The sequence below is a fragment of the Chiloscyllium plagiosum genome, unplaced genomic scaffold (assembly GCF_037043375.1).
Source record: "Chiloscyllium plagiosum isolate Xiang-an unplaced genomic scaffold, Cpla_swu_hap1 HiC_scaffold_20, whole genome shotgun sequence".
Taxonomy (NCBI): Eukaryota; Metazoa; Chordata; class Chondrichthyes; order Orectolobiformes; family Hemiscylliidae; genus Chiloscyllium; species Chiloscyllium plagiosum.
This window is the reverse complement of record NW_028270158.1, coordinates 30606837-30626189: the sequence shown is the minus strand read 5'-3', so window position 1 is coordinate 30626189 and position 19353 is coordinate 30606837. Positions and strand designations below refer to the sequence as shown.

Below are 19353 nucleotides of genomic sequence, written 5' to 3'. Positions count from 1 at the left end.
GAGCTGAAATGAGAAAGGATTCCAGAATTCAAGGGAAATGTCCAAGGCAAAAATACAAGTATCTCATAATAGCACCACCAGACACTGCTTGTTTTCTGATTGGGATAATTAAGATAGGGTGACAAGAGGCAGAAGAAAAATGAAGCAAAAATAAAAGAGAGCAAAATATTGAGAACAATCCTGAATATGCCGCCAAAATGAATGTTATCACTGACACATTACAATTGACACCATGCACACAGCAGGTCGTGAACAGACTCACCTGTCTAACAGAATTCAAGTTTTGAATGCCCAGCCCCATTGAGCCAAAGGCCTGATTAGGTAGTGCACTGTTTGAAGGGGGAAGCTTCACACTTGGTGCGGACATGTACGATATGTTTTGGGGCTCTTCTGCTATAATGCCATCTTGATTGGACAGAGACAAAGACAGCTGGGCAGGGGAAGTGGGTTTGGAAAAAGCACACAATGGAAAACCCATCAGCAGCAAAAAGGCAGACATGGCAGGAACAAGAGAAGAGACGAAGGGTTAGCATCTATTTGAAGTCCACAAGCAGAGTTAAATGGCCTGCTACCAACAGGTGTCCATCATGCAAAAACAAGTCACATTACTACAAATATTGATTAGTATTACCAGATGCAGTGTACAAAGTGAATGCAGCCACACTGTGATGAAAAACACTTCAGCATGATAATGAATTGAGAATCACAGCATTGCTTTGATACAAGACAATGGCCCTTCTTCCAAATCCCAGTAACACAAATTCCTAGTTTCAAAAGCAGGAAAAAGTAAAGTCACCATAAAGGATTGGAGATTTATCATCAGTGGTCATGTTTACTTAATACTGGGGTCTTTGGAATCTAGTAAAATGTGGAATCTAGTAAAAGGTAGTAATGGCCCATTATCAAAAATCAGAATCGATTCAGCCTCATGTCTTACTTTTTTTGCCACTTATATCTACAAAATTAGCTAGAAGTGATAAAAAGGCACCCATCTGTTGTAACACATAACCAGAAATGGAGAGAATACTAACCTTATCATAGTAAGGATTGCGTTCCATGGAAGACTCTTTGGAAATCAGAGGACGAGAAGCATGTCCTTTGCCTATAATGCCATTATATTCTCCAATGTTCATGCCATGCTTGTCCATTTCCATTCTTTTATCTCTCAACACACCTGGAAAGGTAGGAGTCAGGCAGGTTTTATTAAATATGGTCAATGAACAAAGACTCCATTCAGGATGGAAAATTACTGTGTGAGAAAGATGTTAAGGAGAATTTTATAGCAATAGCAGCTTACCAATAGGTATGTCCATCTTATTGCTCTTGGTTTCTTCAGCAGACTCCCTCTGTAACATGCAGAAACCACCTTAAATATTCACAATTCGCTGCATTCAGATTACTATCAATTGTAAGCCCAAAAAATAATTTTTTCCAATCCTATATGTTGGCCCACTTCAACCAGATTTAACAATAAGGTCACTTTTTTCAGTCAAAAAATGCAATGGTAGATGAGTGGATGTCAATGGCAGCAAAGGGCAACTTTGAGTTGTATACCTTAATTTGACGAGATAATTTTATTCAGAAGCATGGTTATTCATCTCTGCTGAGAAACAAGCACTGCACTAAGTGAAAGACTGATAGCAAAGGCAGACGTACTCTGGATCTTAGCAAATGAGCAAGGTTTCACAAAAGAGGTTAAAGAAATAATGAACACTGGCTTTTAATAGTTAGCAAAACAGTACTTAGTAAGAATTTAGACTCTGTATTACAGCATCAGAAATAAAAATATGCAGTTCAACTCCACCATGAGTGAGAAATGACAGAGTTCCTGCTAAAATATCACATTCTTCAATACCATTCTTGTCATAAACACTTCAGAATCCTAAAACATTTATGCCATTATCATACCGCAGGACAGAACTAAAATCAACATTCTTGCTTTGACAGAAATCAGGTTCTCTCTTCACCAAATTAATTTGAATTAAGGCATCGGAACAGAAATAACATCAGATACATTTTCCTGACCCCACTCTATCCTAGAGAGAAAACTCCAGCTCTGGCCAGGGTCATTAGTGATTAGAACAAGGCCCAATCCATTGTATTCAGTCTGCATATCAAAGAGATGGGAGAGAGAATAAAAGCTCATGATCAATTGTACTTACAGGAAATCCAATGTTAGAGAATTGCTTCATTAATTGATTCATCCACATATCATCTTGTTTGTTTCCCCCTTTTATCATGCCCTAAAATGAAAAGAACTAATCATGAGACACAATGGGAATGGCTAAGCCATTCAAAAACCAAATCCTTGTAAAAACAAGTTTGCTTCATGACTCTGGCACCCATCACAAACATAACCTGATGTTATTTTACAGTGACTTAGACACAAAATGTGCACTGTTTTTGTTCATAACTTGCTCACCTGTTTCTCCTCTCTGCATCACACCCATACCTGAGACCAAGCTGGATATTCAGAAGTGGGTGGACATGATATGTGACACTTTGCAGTAGTCCCCTATCATGTTGCACTGCACAATCTGAAGGATATAATCCCAGAGAGGGACCACAAGTAAAGCACTGAAAGCACCAAAGCACAAATCAAAATATGATTTTTATTTAAATCACCAGGGCAGTATCATTTATAGCAAAATACTGGCATTTGCAGTAGCTTTTCTAATTTGATATTAAACTAATAGCAACTTAATTATTTCATACTTTTTACAGTTAACACCATAAATTTATGTTCAATGTTTTAGAACACAAGAAATAAAAACACTATCATACAGACTGCTCCATCCCTCAATAATACTATGGTTGATATTGACTTCAACATCATTTTGCCATTTACATCCATTATTTCTTTCCTGGAGATAGAAGTCTGCGTTTAATTCAGCCTTGAAGATACTCAACAATGGAGTATCCATATCCTTCTGGGAGAGAGAAATTCAAAGATTCAGAACTCTGACTGAAGTAATACTGTATTTCATCTAAGTCCCAAACTAGCCCCTTTTCTTGAGACAGCACTCTGTGCTCAGGCAAAAAGACCAAACTATATTATCCTGCCAAGCTGCATCAGAATCCTATATGTTTCAGTGAAATTATTTTCTTTGAAGGTCCAAAGAATATTAACCGAATTTATTTAGCCTCTCTTCATCTGACTGCACATTCACCCCAGGGACTGATCTAGTGAAGCTTCATTGAACTGCCTTGCATGTAAGTATGCCTTCCCAAGACTGCAACAACTCCAGGATCTCATTATACTACCAAAATCTAATGAGTACTGAAAGATCTGCGCAAGGTCAGTTGTTGAGTACTTTAAAATAGGAGAGACAATAACACTATATACATCTTTGAAGTCAGTGACATAGGTGTAAGCAACATATTTGCCAAAAGTCTCTACCTTTTGAGCCATCTTTTTTGATGTCCAGTTTGAAGAGGAGGTGCTATCCTGTGAGATGTTGCTGTTCCACATCACAGACTCTCCCTCTTCTTCCTCCCAGCTGGAGTGACGGGTTCCTGGCACCGATGCTTCCTCATCACCCCAGCCATCTTGCATAGGTTTGGGCACTGTAAAGAACAGATGACTGATTTCAGCTACTGAGAAAACGGTGGTCTGAATTTATCCTTCACTCTCATCGAGACCAAAGCCTGTGAACACTTCTGAACAATGTTGTTCTGGTTTGAGCTGACATAATAACGTTTTCCATAACTTATTTACAAGATTCGCAGACGTTAAACATTAGAATGGAAGGCCCAACCACAACCCAAGATGACAATATGCCATAATGTACCTTGGAAGAATATTCTTGTAATTCTGCACAGGAAGAATAATGTGTATTTTTAACATATATTCGTTTTCCCAACATCAATTATAAGTTGAAGTACATGAGATGATTGCAATGATGACGAGATGGACAACAAGAGGGGATCTCTTAAGGGGAGAAAAAAAACTGACTTTATGCTTTTACTAGTTGCCTAATTCAGACTTGACATTTGTAGCACCTTGACAACATGCAATGTAAAGATGAGTTTCAACACAAAGGCTTTCATCACTGGGCGAATAAATAGGGTTAAGGATTCAAAAGTAATTTAGGGCATTTTGTAAAGAGCTGAAAATGCGTTGCTGGAAAAGCGCAGCAGGTCAGGCAGCATCCAAGGAGCAGGAGAATCGATGTTTCGGGCATAAGCCCTTCTTCAGGAATATTGTAAAGAGTCAAGACATCTGCATCAAATGTTCAAAACATAACCTATGCAATTGGCAAAAGAGGATTTATGAGATGGAGGATGGTATATGTTAATTTAATGAATGTTAAGGTTTAATGCTACACATAATAAATTAAACTTGTGGTGGAACTTATTACTCAAAGCCCCAATGCAAAATGAATCATGTCTACTCTCAAAATATGCACCCACTTGAAATTACAAAGTATTAAGAGCTTTACCAGGTCGATTTGGAGGTGGTGGGGCAGCTGGGGTGTTACCCCATCCAGAGGTACCAGCATTGTCATTAACCGGCTCTCTCCAGCTGGTTCCTGTATCCATGGGTTGACCCCAGGCTGCAGTTCCATTGTCCACTGTTGCAGTTAGAGCTGGTGGCTCTCCCCAAGTGGATTCAGTGTTTGTCTGAACGTTGCAAGGGTCTCCCCAACCTTTATTAAACACAAAATAAAAATCAAAAAAAAAGGGGCTCAGGTGATATTCTTGTCAACACAAGCTGCTCTGATGCTTTGGTGCTAAAATTTAGAAGTTGTACTTTTTATTTGGGGGAGGGGGCGGCGGATTTGGAAGACAAACTATACAAACACTTATGGAGTCACTAAATACCTCTCAACTAAAGTACATAAAGTACGCATTCCTGAAAGGAAGAAGAATCGAGAAAAGGGGAAAAAACATCCATGGCTCAACAAAGAGAAGGATAACAATGATAAGAACTAGGACATTTCATAGTGCAAAAGTTATTGGCACTCTTGAGGATTGGGAAAACTTTAAATGACAGCAAAAGGATTACTAAAAAGAAATAAAAAAAGAGCTAGGATGAACTATAAAAAGAAACTAGTAGAAAACATGAGCACTGATATCAACAGCTTCCATAAGTATACAAGGAGGAAGAGAATAGTGAAAGTTAACGTTGGCTCTTTAGAGGGCAAAAATGGAAAGTTAATAATGGGAAACTCCGAACTGGCAGAGGCACTAAACCAATAGGTCATCTGTTTTCATAGTGGAAGATAATTTCTTCCCAGAAGCTGCAGTTACTGAGGAACTCAAATAACTAGGGAGAAGGTGTTAAGTAAACTGATGGGATTAAAGACAGGTATATCCCTGGGGCCTGATAGCCTGCACACTTGGGTATTAAAGGAGGTGGCAACAGACATAGCTGATGCATTAGTTAGGATTTTCCAAAATTCCCTGGATTCTGGAAGGATACCAGTGGATTTGGAATATACTAATGTGACACCCTTATTCATTAAAGGAGGTAGACAAGAATTGGGAAACGAGAGACCAATTAGTTTGGCCTCTGTAGTGGGAAGTTGGAGTCAATCATAGAGGAGGATATAATTGAACACTTAAGAGTCAGAGATGTACAGCATGGAAACAGACCCTTCAGATCAACTCGTCCACGCCAACCAGATATCCCAACCCAATCTAGTCTCAACTGCCAGCACCCAGCCCATATCCCTCCAAACCCTTCCTATTCATATACCCATCCAAATGCCTCTTAAATGTTGCAATTGTACCAGCCTCCACCACTTCCTCTGGCAGCTCATTCCATACACTTATCACCCTCTGCGTGAAAGAGTTGCCCCTTAGGTCTCTTTTATATCTTTCCCCCCTCACCCTAAATCTATGCCCTCTGGTTCTGGACTCCCCGACCCTAGGGAAAAGGCTTTGTCTATTTACCCTGTCCATGCCCCTCATGATTTTGTAAACTTCTGTAAGGTCAACCCTCAGCCTCTGAAGCTCCAGGGAAAACAGCCCCAGCCTGTTCAGTCTCTCCCTATAGCTCAGATCCTCCAACCCTGGCAACATCCTTGTACATCTTTTCTGAACCCTTTCAAGTTTCACAACATCTTTCCGATAGGAAGGGGACCAGAATTGCACGCAATATTCCAACTGTGGCCAAACCAATGTCCTGTACAGCCGCAACATGACTTACCAACTCCTGTACTCAATACTCGGACCAATAAAGGAAAGCATACCAAACGCCACCTTCACTATCCTATCTACCTGCACTCCAAGGTCTCTTTGTTCAGCAACACTCCCCAGGAACTGACCATTAAGTGTATAAGTCCTGCTAAGATTTGCTTTCCCAAAATGCAGCACCTCGCATTTATCTGAATTAAACTCCATCTGCCACTTCTCAGCCCATTGGCCCATCTGGTCCAGATCCCGTAATCGGAGGTAACCCTCTTTGCTGTCCACTACACCTCCAATTTTGGTGTCATCTTCAAACTTACTAACTATACCTCTTATGCTCGCATCCAAATCATTTATGTAAATGACAAAAAGTAGAAGACCCAGCACCGATCCTTGTGGCACTCCACTGGTCACAGGCCTCAAGTCTGAAAAGCAACCCTCCATCGCCACTCTCCGTCTTTTATCTTTGAGCCCACCCCACAGCTCACCAATAGGATAAACATACTGAGGAACCTACAAAAGAAACGGACAGATAACCAGGTTTGACCTTAAAAGAATGAAACCTGAAAGCAACAACACCCCCAGATTCAAGGAATACCTAAAGTGCACAAACCAGACATCCCACTCAGACCCATAGTATCACTACCAGGGACACCATCACACAAACTGGCTAAAGAACTACAGCAGAAACTGAAACACCTGATCAGCAGATCCAGACACTCTATACAATCAACACAGAAATTCTTGGACATCATCAGAAATATAAACATAGACAAGGAAGAAACCATGGTCTCATTCGATGCAACGGCACTGTTCACCTGTATCGACAAACCCCTAGCCAGAGAAACAATAGCCAACCTGCTGGACATACAGAACAGACAACAGGACGATGAACCTATCAACAAAGACGGCATACTCAAACTACTGGACCTGTGCCTCACAACACACTTCACATTCAACAACCAAATATATGAACAAATCAACGGCACACCCATGGGCTCACCCATCTCTGGACTCATAACAGAAGCGGTAATGCAAAGATTAGAACAAACAGTCTTACCGCAAATTCAACCCAAACTCTGGGTCAGATATGTGGATGACACCTTTGTAATCATTAAAACACAGAAAGAGAGAACACACACCGGAGCATCAATGCCACACTCTCAGGAATTTGCAAGGTTTGTAGCTCAGGTTGAGGTTTAGAGTGTAGGTTTGCTCGCTGAGCTGTAGGTTTGATATCCAGACGTTTCATTACCTGGCTAGGTATCATCAGTGGCGACCTCATTCCATACACGTATTTGCCCTCCTGATTTCCCTCTTAAATATACTCCTACTGCCTTTATACTCTTCGAAGGATTCACTCGATCTGTCCTGTCTATACCTTACATATGCTTCCTTCTTTTTCTTCACCAAAGCCTCAATTTCTTTAGTCATCCACATTCCCTATACCTACTAGCCTTTCCTTTCAACCCAACAGGAATATACTTTCTCTGGATTCTCTTGGAATACCAACACTCAATTCACCATGTCAACATGGTTTCATGTCATGCTTGACAAACGTGGAGTTCTTTGAGGATATAACCAGCAAGGTGCATAATAGGGATCTGGTGGCTGTGGCATATTAGACTTCCAGAAGGCATTTGACAAGATGCCGCAGAAAAGACTGATCTAGAAGCTTAGATTCCAGGGTTAAAGGTAAAGGTAGAGTACTGGCTTGGCTAGAGGACTGGCTGACTGAGAGAAAGCAGAGGGTTATGATAAACGGGTTCTTCTCTGGAATGGTGAATCATAATTAATGGGGTACCACAGAGTTCAGTTCTTTGACACCAACCATTTACAATCTATATAAATGATCTAAAAGCAAGATCAGTGTGTAACATAGTAAAGTTCAGGGATAATACTCAAATAGACGAGAAAGGAAGCAGTGACGAAGGGATAAAGAGTTTACAGATGGATATTGATAAGCTAGGAGAATGGGCCAAAATCTGGCAGATGGAGTTTAATGTGGATAAATGCAAGGTTGTACATATTGGCCAGAAAAACAAAAGGGCAAATTAGTATTCAAATGGGAAGCAGATTCAAAGTGTGTCAGCATAGAAGGATTTAAGCACCTCTGAGCAGAAGTGGCAGAAAGTGGGTATGCAGGTGCAGCATATAATAAGAAAGGCAAATGGAACCTTGGCATTTATTGTAAAAAGGACCGGATTTTACCAGTAAAGAAGTGTTGTTACAATTATATAAGGCATTGTTGAGACCACATCTGGAATACTGCTTCCAGTTTTGGTCTCTTTACTTGAGGAAGGGTATGGTGGCACTGCCAGCGGTTTAGAGGAGGGTCACCAGGTTGATTCCAATGATGAAGGGGCTGTTGTACAAGGAGCAGCTGAATAACCCAGGCTTGTATTCAGTTGAGTTCAGAAGAATGAGCGGGGATCTGAGTGAGGAACATAAAATGCTGAAGGGGATTAATAAGGAGGATGTTGAATAGATGCTTCTCCTTGTGGGACAGTCTCAAACAAGAAGGCATAGATACAGAGAGACAGGAGGCCGATTCAAAACTAAGATGAGGAGAAACTACTTTTCTCAGAGTTGTGAATCATTGGAACTCACGACCCCAGAGTGCAGTGGAAGCAGAATCAATCAAGAGATTCAAAAGAAAAATGGATAGGTTTCTGATGAAAAGCAGGATAAAGGACTATGGAGAACAGAAGAAAGTGGAGATAAGACCAGGATAAGATCAGCCATGATCATGATAAATGGTGGAGTGCGCTGGAAGGACTGGACTGCCTACTCCAACTCCTATTTTCTCTGTCTATATTTTCTATGAATATGAGGATAGCACAGGAAAGTGCTATCATCAGCCATGACCTTACTGAACAGAAGAACAGGCTGAATGGGCTACTTCTGTACTATGATCCTAACAAATATGAGAAGAAACGACAGCCAATGAACAGAGGAACCTCGAGGTCCCGATAGAAACGTTACATCAAAAACTTGTTTCCTATAGTGATCGTGTCTTTTGTTGACAACGAATAAACAGGCACCGTCTCCAAATGACTGACCTCCCACCCTTTCTCTCGCCCCATACTTTCCCTGGAGTTCTACAGAGAGACGTATCCTAAACTCTGCACCGCACCCCCCCCCTTCCCCAGATAATATGACCAAAATTGTCCTGTACAGGGCAGACGTGGAACTGTCAAAAAGTTGCAGTAAGGGGTGTATGTGTGCACGTGTGCATATATGTGTGTGTATATATGTGTGCATGCATATGTATGTATATGTGCGTGTATGTATATGAATGTATGTATGCATGTACATGCGCATGTACGCACTATTTGGAAACTTACCCAACAAAGGCAGCAGCAGTCTTATTGTTAGTATTCTGTCCGGCTGCCCCAGAGAGAGAGGCGGGGGCAGTGCTGGAAGGGGTGCGGTGTTGGATGAGGTGGGCGGGGGGGGGCGGTGTAAGGGGGACAGGGTGGGGCAGGGGTGCACGGGTGGAAGTGTTGGGCAGGATTGGGGGGCGGCGGGGGCGGCTAACACACTGTGTTGCTGTAATCTCCTGAATGGGGAGCAGACTTTAAAAACTCTGAGCCCCAGAGGTAAGGCATTTAAATCGATTATCCAAACAAAATAGTGCCCACCCATCTCATACAGCTCGGAAACAGACCCTTCGGTCCGACTCGTCCATGCCGACCAGTTATCCCAACCCAACCTAGTCCCACCTGCCAGCACCCGGCCCATATCCCTCCAAAACCTCCCTATTCATATACCCATCCAGATGCCTCTTAAATTGCAATTGTACTAGTCTTCACCACTTCCTCTGGCAGCTCATTCCATGCAAATATCACCCTCTGTGTGAAAACGTTGCCCCTTAGGTCTCTTTTATATCTTTCCCCTCTCACCTAAACCTATGCCCTCTAGTTCTGGACTCCCCAACCCCAGGAAAAAGACCTTGTCTATTTATCCTATCCATGCTCCTCTTGATTTTATAAACCTCTACAAGGTCACCCCTCAACCTCCGGCGCTCGAGGGAAAACAGCCCTAATCTATTCAACCTCTCCCTTTAGCTCAAATCCTCCAACCCTGGCAAATCCTTGGAAGTCTTTTCTGAACTCTTTCAAGTTTCAATCGATAGGAAGATCAGAATTGCATACAATATTCCAACAGTGGCCTAACCAATGTCCTGGACAGCCACAACATGACCTCTCAACTCCTGTACTCAATACTCTGACCAATAAAGGAAAGCATACCAAACACCGCATTCACTATCCTATCTACCTACGACTCCACTTTCAAGGAGCTATTAACCTGCACTCCAAGGTCTCTTGGTTCAGCAACACTCCCTAGGACATTATCATTAAGTGTATGTCCTGCTAAGATTTGCCTTTCCAAAAAGCATCGCCTCACATTTATTTAATTAAACTCCATCTGCCACTTCTCAGCCTATTGGCCCATCTGATCCAGATCCTGTTGTAATCTGAGGTAACCTCTTTCGCTGTCCACTACACCTCCAATTTTGGTGTCAACTGCAAACTTACTAATTGTACCTCTTATGCTCGCATCCAAATCATTTATATGCATGTAAAGTAGTGGACCCAGCACCGATCCTTGTGGCACTCCACTGGTCACGGGCCTCCAGTCTTAAAAACAACCCTCCTCCACCACCACCCTCTGTCTTCTACCTTTGAGCCAGTTCTGTATCCAAATGGCTAGTTCTCCCTGTATTCCATGAGATCTAACCTTGCTAACCAGTGTCCCATGGGGAACCTTGTCAAACGCCTTTCTGAGTCCATATAGATCACGTCTACTACTCGGCCCTCATCAATCCTTTTTGTTACTTCTTCAAAAAACTCAATCAAGTTTGTGAGACATGATTTCCCACGCACAAAGCCATGTTGACTATCCCTAATCAGTCCTTACCTTTCCAAATACATGTACGTCCTGCCCCTCAGGATTCCCTCCAACAACTTGCCCATCACTGACATCAGGCTCACTTGTCTATAATTCCCTGGCTTGTACTTAATACCTTTCATAAATAGTGACACCACGTTAGCCAACCTCCAGTCTTTTGGCACCTCACCTGTGACTATCGATGATTCAAATATTTCAGTAAGCGGCCCAGCAATCACTTCCCTAGCTTCCCACAGAGTTCTAGGGTACTACTATACAAGAATTTTAAAAAAGGTGGTTTTAAAAAAAAGCACAGCCAATTAGGAACAAAAAACCATATTGATGCATTGAGTTAGGGAAATGTTTGAGAAATGAAATTAGCACTGTGCATCCAAAAATTGCATTAAAGTCATAGCGAAAGTGCTGGTGGTGGTGACAATCCTGCATGGATTAAAATTGATAAAGAGGAGTTATTCAAAAGGCTGTATTTAAAACTGACAAGTCACCAGGACCAGGTAGAGTCAGAGTTATACAGCACAGAAACAGACCCTTGGTCCAACTCATCCACTGACCTATTCAATCTGACCTAGTCCTACTTGCTAACATTTAACCCATATCCCTTTAAACCCTTCCTATTCATTTACCCATTCCAGTTGTTTTTACAATGTTGTAACTTTACCAGCATCCACCAGTGCCTCTGGCAGCTCGTTCCATACACGCACCATTCTCACATGAAAACGTTACCCCTCGGGTCCTTTAAATCTTTCCCCTCCCACCTTAAAACCACTGCCCTCTGGTTTGAGACTCCCCCACCCTAGGGAAAAAAAGAGACTGTCTATTCAGTCTACCCATGCTCATGTTGTTATAAACCCCTTCAAGGTCACCCCTCATATATATCTAAGGATAACGAAGGTAGAAATTGCAGATATACTGGTCAATATCTTTTAGTCCTCCTTAGAAGGGCTAATGACAGAATTGGTGAGTTGCAATGTTTCATGCTTGTTCATAAATGGGTGCAAAATTAAATCCAGCAACTACAGACCAGTCAATTTAACCTCTGTGGTTCAAAAGACTTTTAGAAATTATAATTCAGGATAAAATAAACAGTCACTTGAACAAGTGAGGATTAATTTTAAAAATCCATGCTGGCTTTTCTTAAAGACAAGCTGCATTTAATTTGGAGATTTTTTGATGAGGAGAATGAAGTTGGTGTGTGTAGAATTCCAAAAGCCCTTCATAAAGTATTGCATAGTAGGCTCGTCAACAAAGCTAAAGCTTATGTAATGAAAAGGACAGTGACAGCATGGATACAAAACTAGCCAACTGCCAGAAAACAGTAGTGATGAACGATTGCTTTTGAGTTGGGAGAATGATATGAAGTGGGCTTACTCAGTGATTGGTTTTAGGACTACTGCTTTATTGATCTATACTAAGATGTCAGAACCTGCAAATAATGTAAACTAAGGGGATCAGCTGGGGTAGACTTCAAGATAACATTCTGGCAGAAAGAATGGACACAGCAGATTAAATTGAATGTAGAGATATATGAATTATGAAGAATGAAGAAAGGCAATATAAAACAAAGTATATAATTCTAAAAACTGCAAGAGCAGAGGAACTGGGGAAATAAGTCCACAAATCTATGAAAATGGCAGGGCAAGTTGATAAGGCATAAGGGATACCAGCTGAAAAATGTGTTGCTTGAAAAGCGCAGGTCAGGCAGCATCCAAGGAGCAGGAGAATCAACGTTTCGGGCATAAGCCCTTCTTCAGGACCCGGGCTTATGCCCAAAACGTCGATTCTCCTGCTCCTTGGATGCTGCCTGACCTGCTGCGCTTTTCCAGCAACACATTTTTCAGCTCTGATCTCCAGCATCTGCAGTCCTCACTTTCTCCATAAGGGATACCAGGCTTGATAAATACAAGCATAGTATACAAAGTAAAGACAAAGCCAAAGCAAACAGCTTCAACTGCAGTACGGTGTTCAATTCTGGGCACTATACTTTAAGAAGGATAAGGTGAATGTATTAAGAGGGAGTATAGAAAAGATTTCAGAATGGATTCAGAGTGAGGATTTCAGTTACATCGATAGAATACGCAAACTAGAACTGATCACCTGAGAGAAGGTGGAGAGGAAATATGTCTGAAGTATTTAAAGTGTGTACGGTCAGACAGACTAGATAGGAAGAAATTCTTCCTATTAACAGTAATGTGAAGGACTAGAGAACACAATTTAATGTGACTGTCAAATGAATTGGGTTGACGCGAAGCAAGAATTTTTTTTAGTTAGGAATGGAATGCACTACCCGATAGGAGGGAAGCTAATCAATAGTTTTCAAAAGAGAACTGTATAGCTATCAGAGAGAAAATACTTGCAAGACTACAAGGAAAGAAAGGTAGGATGTGGGTCAAGCTGAGCTGCCCTCGAAGATAGGCCCATCTAGTCCATATGCGCTATTAGGTTTCTTTTTGTTTTGTAACCATTCTATGAATCAAAGATTCAAGTGTCAACTGTACTATACAACCAGGCAATTAAACTTTTAAACTTATAACAAGCATAGAAGACAACTGTAATTTAAACCGTAAAGTCTTTACTATGCCCGTGAGGAGGCCAGTGAATGTCCTTTGCATATCGACTCTTCTTAACTGGAAGCATTGCTTGCAATCTGAATGGATCCTCTAGGTGGTATTATTTCCCTTAAGGTGGAATATTAACTTGGCAGCCAGCTAAATTTGTACATTAGCTATTGACTAAAGGCCCAATGGGCAGGTAAAAGAGATTTAAAAGTGCAGCAGACGTTGGGTTCGTCACAAAATAACAGAAGTTTATATATCTTGACATTTGACTTGCTAACACCCTTATTACTGTGCAAATTTCAAGAAGTCTAAATTCTTTTCCACTTGGAACTATCTACCCAAGGCACATCTAACACTACCAGTCACTTCCTAGATGAGTAAACCTGAATTCTTTGTAAAGTAGTCTGCAATTGAACACCTGTGCCTCACTGGAGACAGCTGAGTGATAATACCATGGCTGAATAGACCAGGTGCTACCATTCAACAGCACTTGAACAATAACAATAAATGATGTTGTTCTTGAGCTTCACCAAGGATCTCTTGGCTTCTTCCTTCCATGATACTTCACACCACAACTTCACCAGTTTTACTTTTAAAATTTATGCCTCCCTTCCTTTCAAAATACCAAGCATTGTAATCTCTCTCTGGTGCTCTGCCACTTCCACTTTTTGCATGAGTAATTACCTCTCACTGTATAAGAAACAAGGCAATAGTAGAGGGTAGACAAACGGGTAATGATAACCAGAGTAAGAAAAGCTTAAGGTGCATAAACATAAGAGTACTTCAGCAAATAAAGGTCAGAGTAGGGAATCAAAAAGGGTGAAAAGATTAAATTAAAATCTCATTACATGATTGCTCATCGCATCTGTAAAGACAGAATTTGATAGCACAAAAAAATGGAAAAAGTGAGTGAGGGTAGCTCTGTTAATAAAAGTTGAGATCAGTAATGAGCTCACTAATGGTTCAGGAGACCAAGGTGCAGAATCAGTTTTAGTGGAGCTAAGAAATTACAAAGGAAGTCACACCTGAGAGTATTTGTAAGAAGGCAACAATTGTTACACTGCAGAACATTGCATAAATCAAGAAATGACAAAGACTTTTAAGAAAGGTACTGCAATAATCATTGGCAATATTAATCTTTGCACCTATTAAACAAACCAAAACGGCAAAGGTAGCCTGGAGCATGTGTTCAATGAGGGCATTTTTAAGTTGCTAATGCAATACATTCTGGAACTATCTAGTGAGCAGGCTATATTAGACCTGGTATTGTGCAATGAGACAAGATTAATTAATGCCATTAAAGTCAAAGATCAGTAGGCAAGTGATATCATAACATGACGAACTTCACATTCAGCTCGAAGATAAACACAGTGGATCCAAAAACAGGCATTTTAAACTTAAAGAATGGCATAAGACTGCCAAAAAACTACAAATGAAAGACAGAGAGAGAGAGGCAGAGGCAGGCAGAGGGACGGACGGACGGGCAGGCAGAGGGACGGACGGACGGGCAGGCAGAGGGACGGACGGACGGGCAGGCAGAGGGACGGACGGACGGGCAGGCAGAGGGACGGACGGACGGGCAGGCAGAGGGACGGACGGACGGGCAGGCAGAGGGACGGACGGACGGGCAGGCAGAGGGACGGACGGACGGGCAGGCAGAGGGACGGACGGACGGGCAGGCAGAGGGACGGACGGACGGGCAGGCAGAGGGACGGACGGACGGGCAGGCAGAGGGACGGACGGACGGGCAGGCAGAGGGACGGACGGACGGACAGGCAGAGGGACGGACGGACGGACAGACAGAGGGACGGACGGACGGACAGACAGAGGGACGGACGGACGGACAGACAGAGGGACGGACGGACGGACAGACAGAGGGACGGACGGACGGACAGACAGAGGGACGGACGGACGGACAGACAGAGGGACGGACGGACGGACAGACAGAGGGACGGACGGACGGACAGACAGAGGGACGGACGGACGGACAGACAGAGGGACGGACGGACGGACAGACAGAGGGACGGACGGACGGACAGACAGAGGGACGGACGGACGGACAGACAGAGGGACGGACGGACGGACAGACAGAGGGACGGACGGACGGACAGACAGAGGGACGGACGGACGGACAGACAGAGGGACGGACGGACGGACAGACAGAGGGACGGACGGACGGACAGACAGAGGGACGGACGGACAGACAGAGGGACGGACGGACGGACAGACAGAGGGACGGACGGACGGACAGACAGAGGGACGGACGGACGGACAGACAGAGGGACGGACGGACGGACAGACAGAGGGACGGACGGACGGACAGACAGAGGGACGGACGGACGGACAGACAGACAGACAGAGGGACGGACGGACGGACAGACAGACAGACAGAGGGACGGACGGACGGACAGACAGACAGACAGAGGGACGGACGGACGGACAGACAGACAGACAGAGGGACGGACGGACGGACAGACAGACAGACAGAGGGACGGACGGACGGACAGACAGACAGACAGAGGGACGGACGGACGGACAGACAGACAGAGGGACGGACGGACGGACAGACAGACAGAGGGACGGACGGACGGACAGACAGACAGAGAGGGACGGACGGACGGACAGACAGACAGAGGGACGGACGGACGGACAGACAGACAGAGGGACGGACGGACAGACAGACAGAGGGACGGACGGACAGACAGACAGAGGGACGGACGGACGGACAGACAGAGAGGGACGGACGGACAGACAGACAGAGAGGGACGGACGGACGGACAGACAGACAGAGGGACGGACGGACGGACAGACAGACAGAGGGACGGACGGACGGACAGACAGACAGAGGGACGGACGGACGGACAGACAGACAGAGGGACGGACGGACGGACAGACAGACAGAGGGACGGACGGACAGACAGACAGAGGGACGGACGGACGGACAGACAGACAGAGGGACGGACGGACAGACAGACAGAGGGACGGACGGACGGACAGACAGACAGAGGGACGGACGGACGGACAGACAGACAGAGGGACGGACGGACGGACAGACAGACAGAGGGACGGACGGACGGACGGACGGACAGACAGACAGAGGGACGGACGGACAGACAGACAGAGGGACGGACGGACGGACAGACAGACAGAGGGACGGACGGACGGACAGACAGACAGAGGGACGGACGGACGGACAGACAGACAGAGGGACGGACGGACGGACAGACAGACAGAGGGACGGACGGACGGACAGACAGACAGACAGAGGGACGGACGGACGGACAGACAGACAGAGGGACGGACGGACAGACAGACAGAGGGACGGACGGACAGACAGACAGAGGGACGGACGGACGGACAGACAGACAGAGGGACGGACGGACGGACAGACAGACAGAGGGACGGACGGACAGACAGACAGAGGGACGGACGGACAGACAGACAGACGGACGGACGGACAGACAGACAGAGGGACGGACGGACAGACAGACAGAGGGACGGACGGACAGACAGACAGAGGGACGGACGGACAGACAGACAGAGGGACGGACGGACAGACAGACAGAGGGACGGACGGACAGACAGACAGAGGGACGGACGGACAGACAGACAGAGGGACGGACGGACAGACAGACAGAGGGACGGACGGACAGACAGACAGAGAGGGACGGACGGACAGACAGACAGAGGGACGGACGGACAGACAGACAGAGGGACGGACGGACAGACAGACAGAGGGACGGACGGACAGACAGACAGAGGGACGGACGGACAGACAGACAGAGGGACGGACGGACAGACAGACAGAGGGACGGACGGACAGACAGACAGAGGGACGGACGGACAGACAGACAGAGGGACGGACGGACAGACAGACAGAGGGACGGACGGACAGACAGACAGAGGGACGGACGGACAGACAGACAGAGGGACGGACGGACAGACAGACAGAGGGACGGACGGACAGACAGACAGAGGGACGGACGGACAGACAGACAGAGGGACGGACGGACAGACAGACAGAGGGACGGACGGACAGACAGACAGAGGGACGGACGGACAGACAGACAGAGGGACGGACGGACAGACAGACAGAGGGACGGACGGACAGACAGACAGAGGGACGGACGGACAGACAGACAGAGGGACGGACGGACAGACAGACAGAGGGACGGACGGACAGACAGACAGAGGGACGGACGGACAGACAGACAGAGGGACGGACGGACAGACAGACAGAGGGACGGACGGACAGACAGACAGAGGGACGGACGGACAGACAGACAGAGGGACGGACAGACAGACAGAGGGACGGACAGACAGAGAGAAAGAGAAAACAAACTGTTGCTCCTCCAATTACAGACCTCTCCCCACCCCCAATCAAGGCTGACTGCTCCAGCTCTGCCAATCATAGACTCCCATTCCCCTGCCCTAACAGCTCAAAAGACATTCTATGAAAGCAGCAGCAGCATGAGCAGCTTACTGCATTGTCACCAAATCACTTCAAGGGGAGGCTGTTTTGAAGTATGGCAAGAAATTGTTTCTAATATTCAGCTATGATAACCTAAGTAAGTTAGACCAGTGTTTTTGAGGTTTATAGTCTAGATTAGAGTGGTGCTGGAAAAGCACAGCAGGTCAGGCAACATCCGAGCAGCAGTTGAGTTCAGATGAACAAGGTAAACAAGCTTTTGCAGCATCAGCTTTTATAATGTTTCCAACCATTATATCTGTATAGTATCTGCCACTACTGTTCTAGTGCTTACTATTACTGTCCAAGGTAGTTGGCTCACATTAATACACCCATGGGATGAGTAATTTTTGTGAAGGCATTTATATGCATATTTTAAAGTCTTGGGTGAAAATGGTCTTGCCGTATACTCGGTTCAAGCTATTTGCCAACAGTGGTGTAAATTCCCTCATCGATTCTCTTTTTTACCTTTATGGTGGTATTCTGTTCATATTAGTTTCACACTCCACAGCTTCCAAGAAGTGAAATTGAAAGTTGCTTGAATTGCAGGTTTATCGACTGGTCCTCATTCTGTGTTCCAATGGCACTAAGGCACCCTGCTAGTCTAGTCCCTAAAATATTTTGTTTACATTAGATATTATAAATAAGATCTGGGAGTCTTCTGATTTATAAAGTCAGTTCTCTATGTATTCAAATTTGCATAATTTTGAAGACCTTAAATATTTGCACATTACGCATTCTATATCACCATAATTTGGGACAAGTTGCAGATATTTTTAAATCACCTGTTCAGATATGTTATGGCACACCTAGATCAGGTGGACTTGAACCTTCTGGTCAGAGGAAGGGACACTACCACTATATCTTAGGACAGGGTGCATCCTCAGTCTTTTTTTTAAGATTAGATTCCCTACAGTGTGGAAACAGGCCCTTCGGCCCAACCAGTCCACACCGACCCTCCAAACAGTAACCCACCCAGACCCATTTCCCTCTGACTAAATGGCCTAACACTATGGGGTAATTTAGCAACGCCAATTCACCTAACCTGCACATCTTTGGACTGTGGGAGGAAACCAGAGCAAACCCACGCAGTCACAGGGAGAATGTGCAAACTCCACACAGACAGTCGCCCGAGGCCAGAATCGAACCTGGGACCCTGGTGCTGTAAGGCAGTAGTGCTAACCACTGAGCCACTGTGTTTTTGTTAAATCAAAACATAGAGATCAAAATATAGCCTATCAGACTGGGCAAATTTATTGAAGATATTTGCCAGCAAGCTCA

At 44.7% G+C, this 19353-nt stretch overlaps 1 protein-coding gene across 10 annotated transcripts in view; it reads right to left on the bottom strand.

Moving 5' to 3' along the window:
• Positions 1–19353, bottom strand: part of tnrc6a (trinucleotide repeat containing adaptor 6A) — a 172456-nt gene that overhangs the window by 35098 nt on the left and 118005 nt on the right. For 6 of the 10 annotated variants that reach the window (XM_043711717.2, XM_043711719.2, XM_043711709.2 and 3 more), the window contains 6 exons: positions 4443–4649; positions 3401–3567; positions 2163–2243; positions 1298–1346; positions 1032–1174; positions 263–430 (listed from right to left, as the gene is read on the bottom strand). In XM_043711717.2, the coding sequence (XP_043567652.2) occupies positions 263–430; positions 1032–1174; positions 1298–1346; positions 2163–2243; positions 3401–3567; positions 4443–4649 (815 nt within the window). The remainder of the gene's footprint in view (positions 1–262; positions 431–1031; positions 1175–1297; positions 1347–2162; positions 2244–3400; positions 3568–4442; positions 4650–19353) is intronic. The other 4 variants (XM_043711718.2, XM_043711720.2, XM_043711714.2 and 1 more) reach the window with 2 other exon arrangements.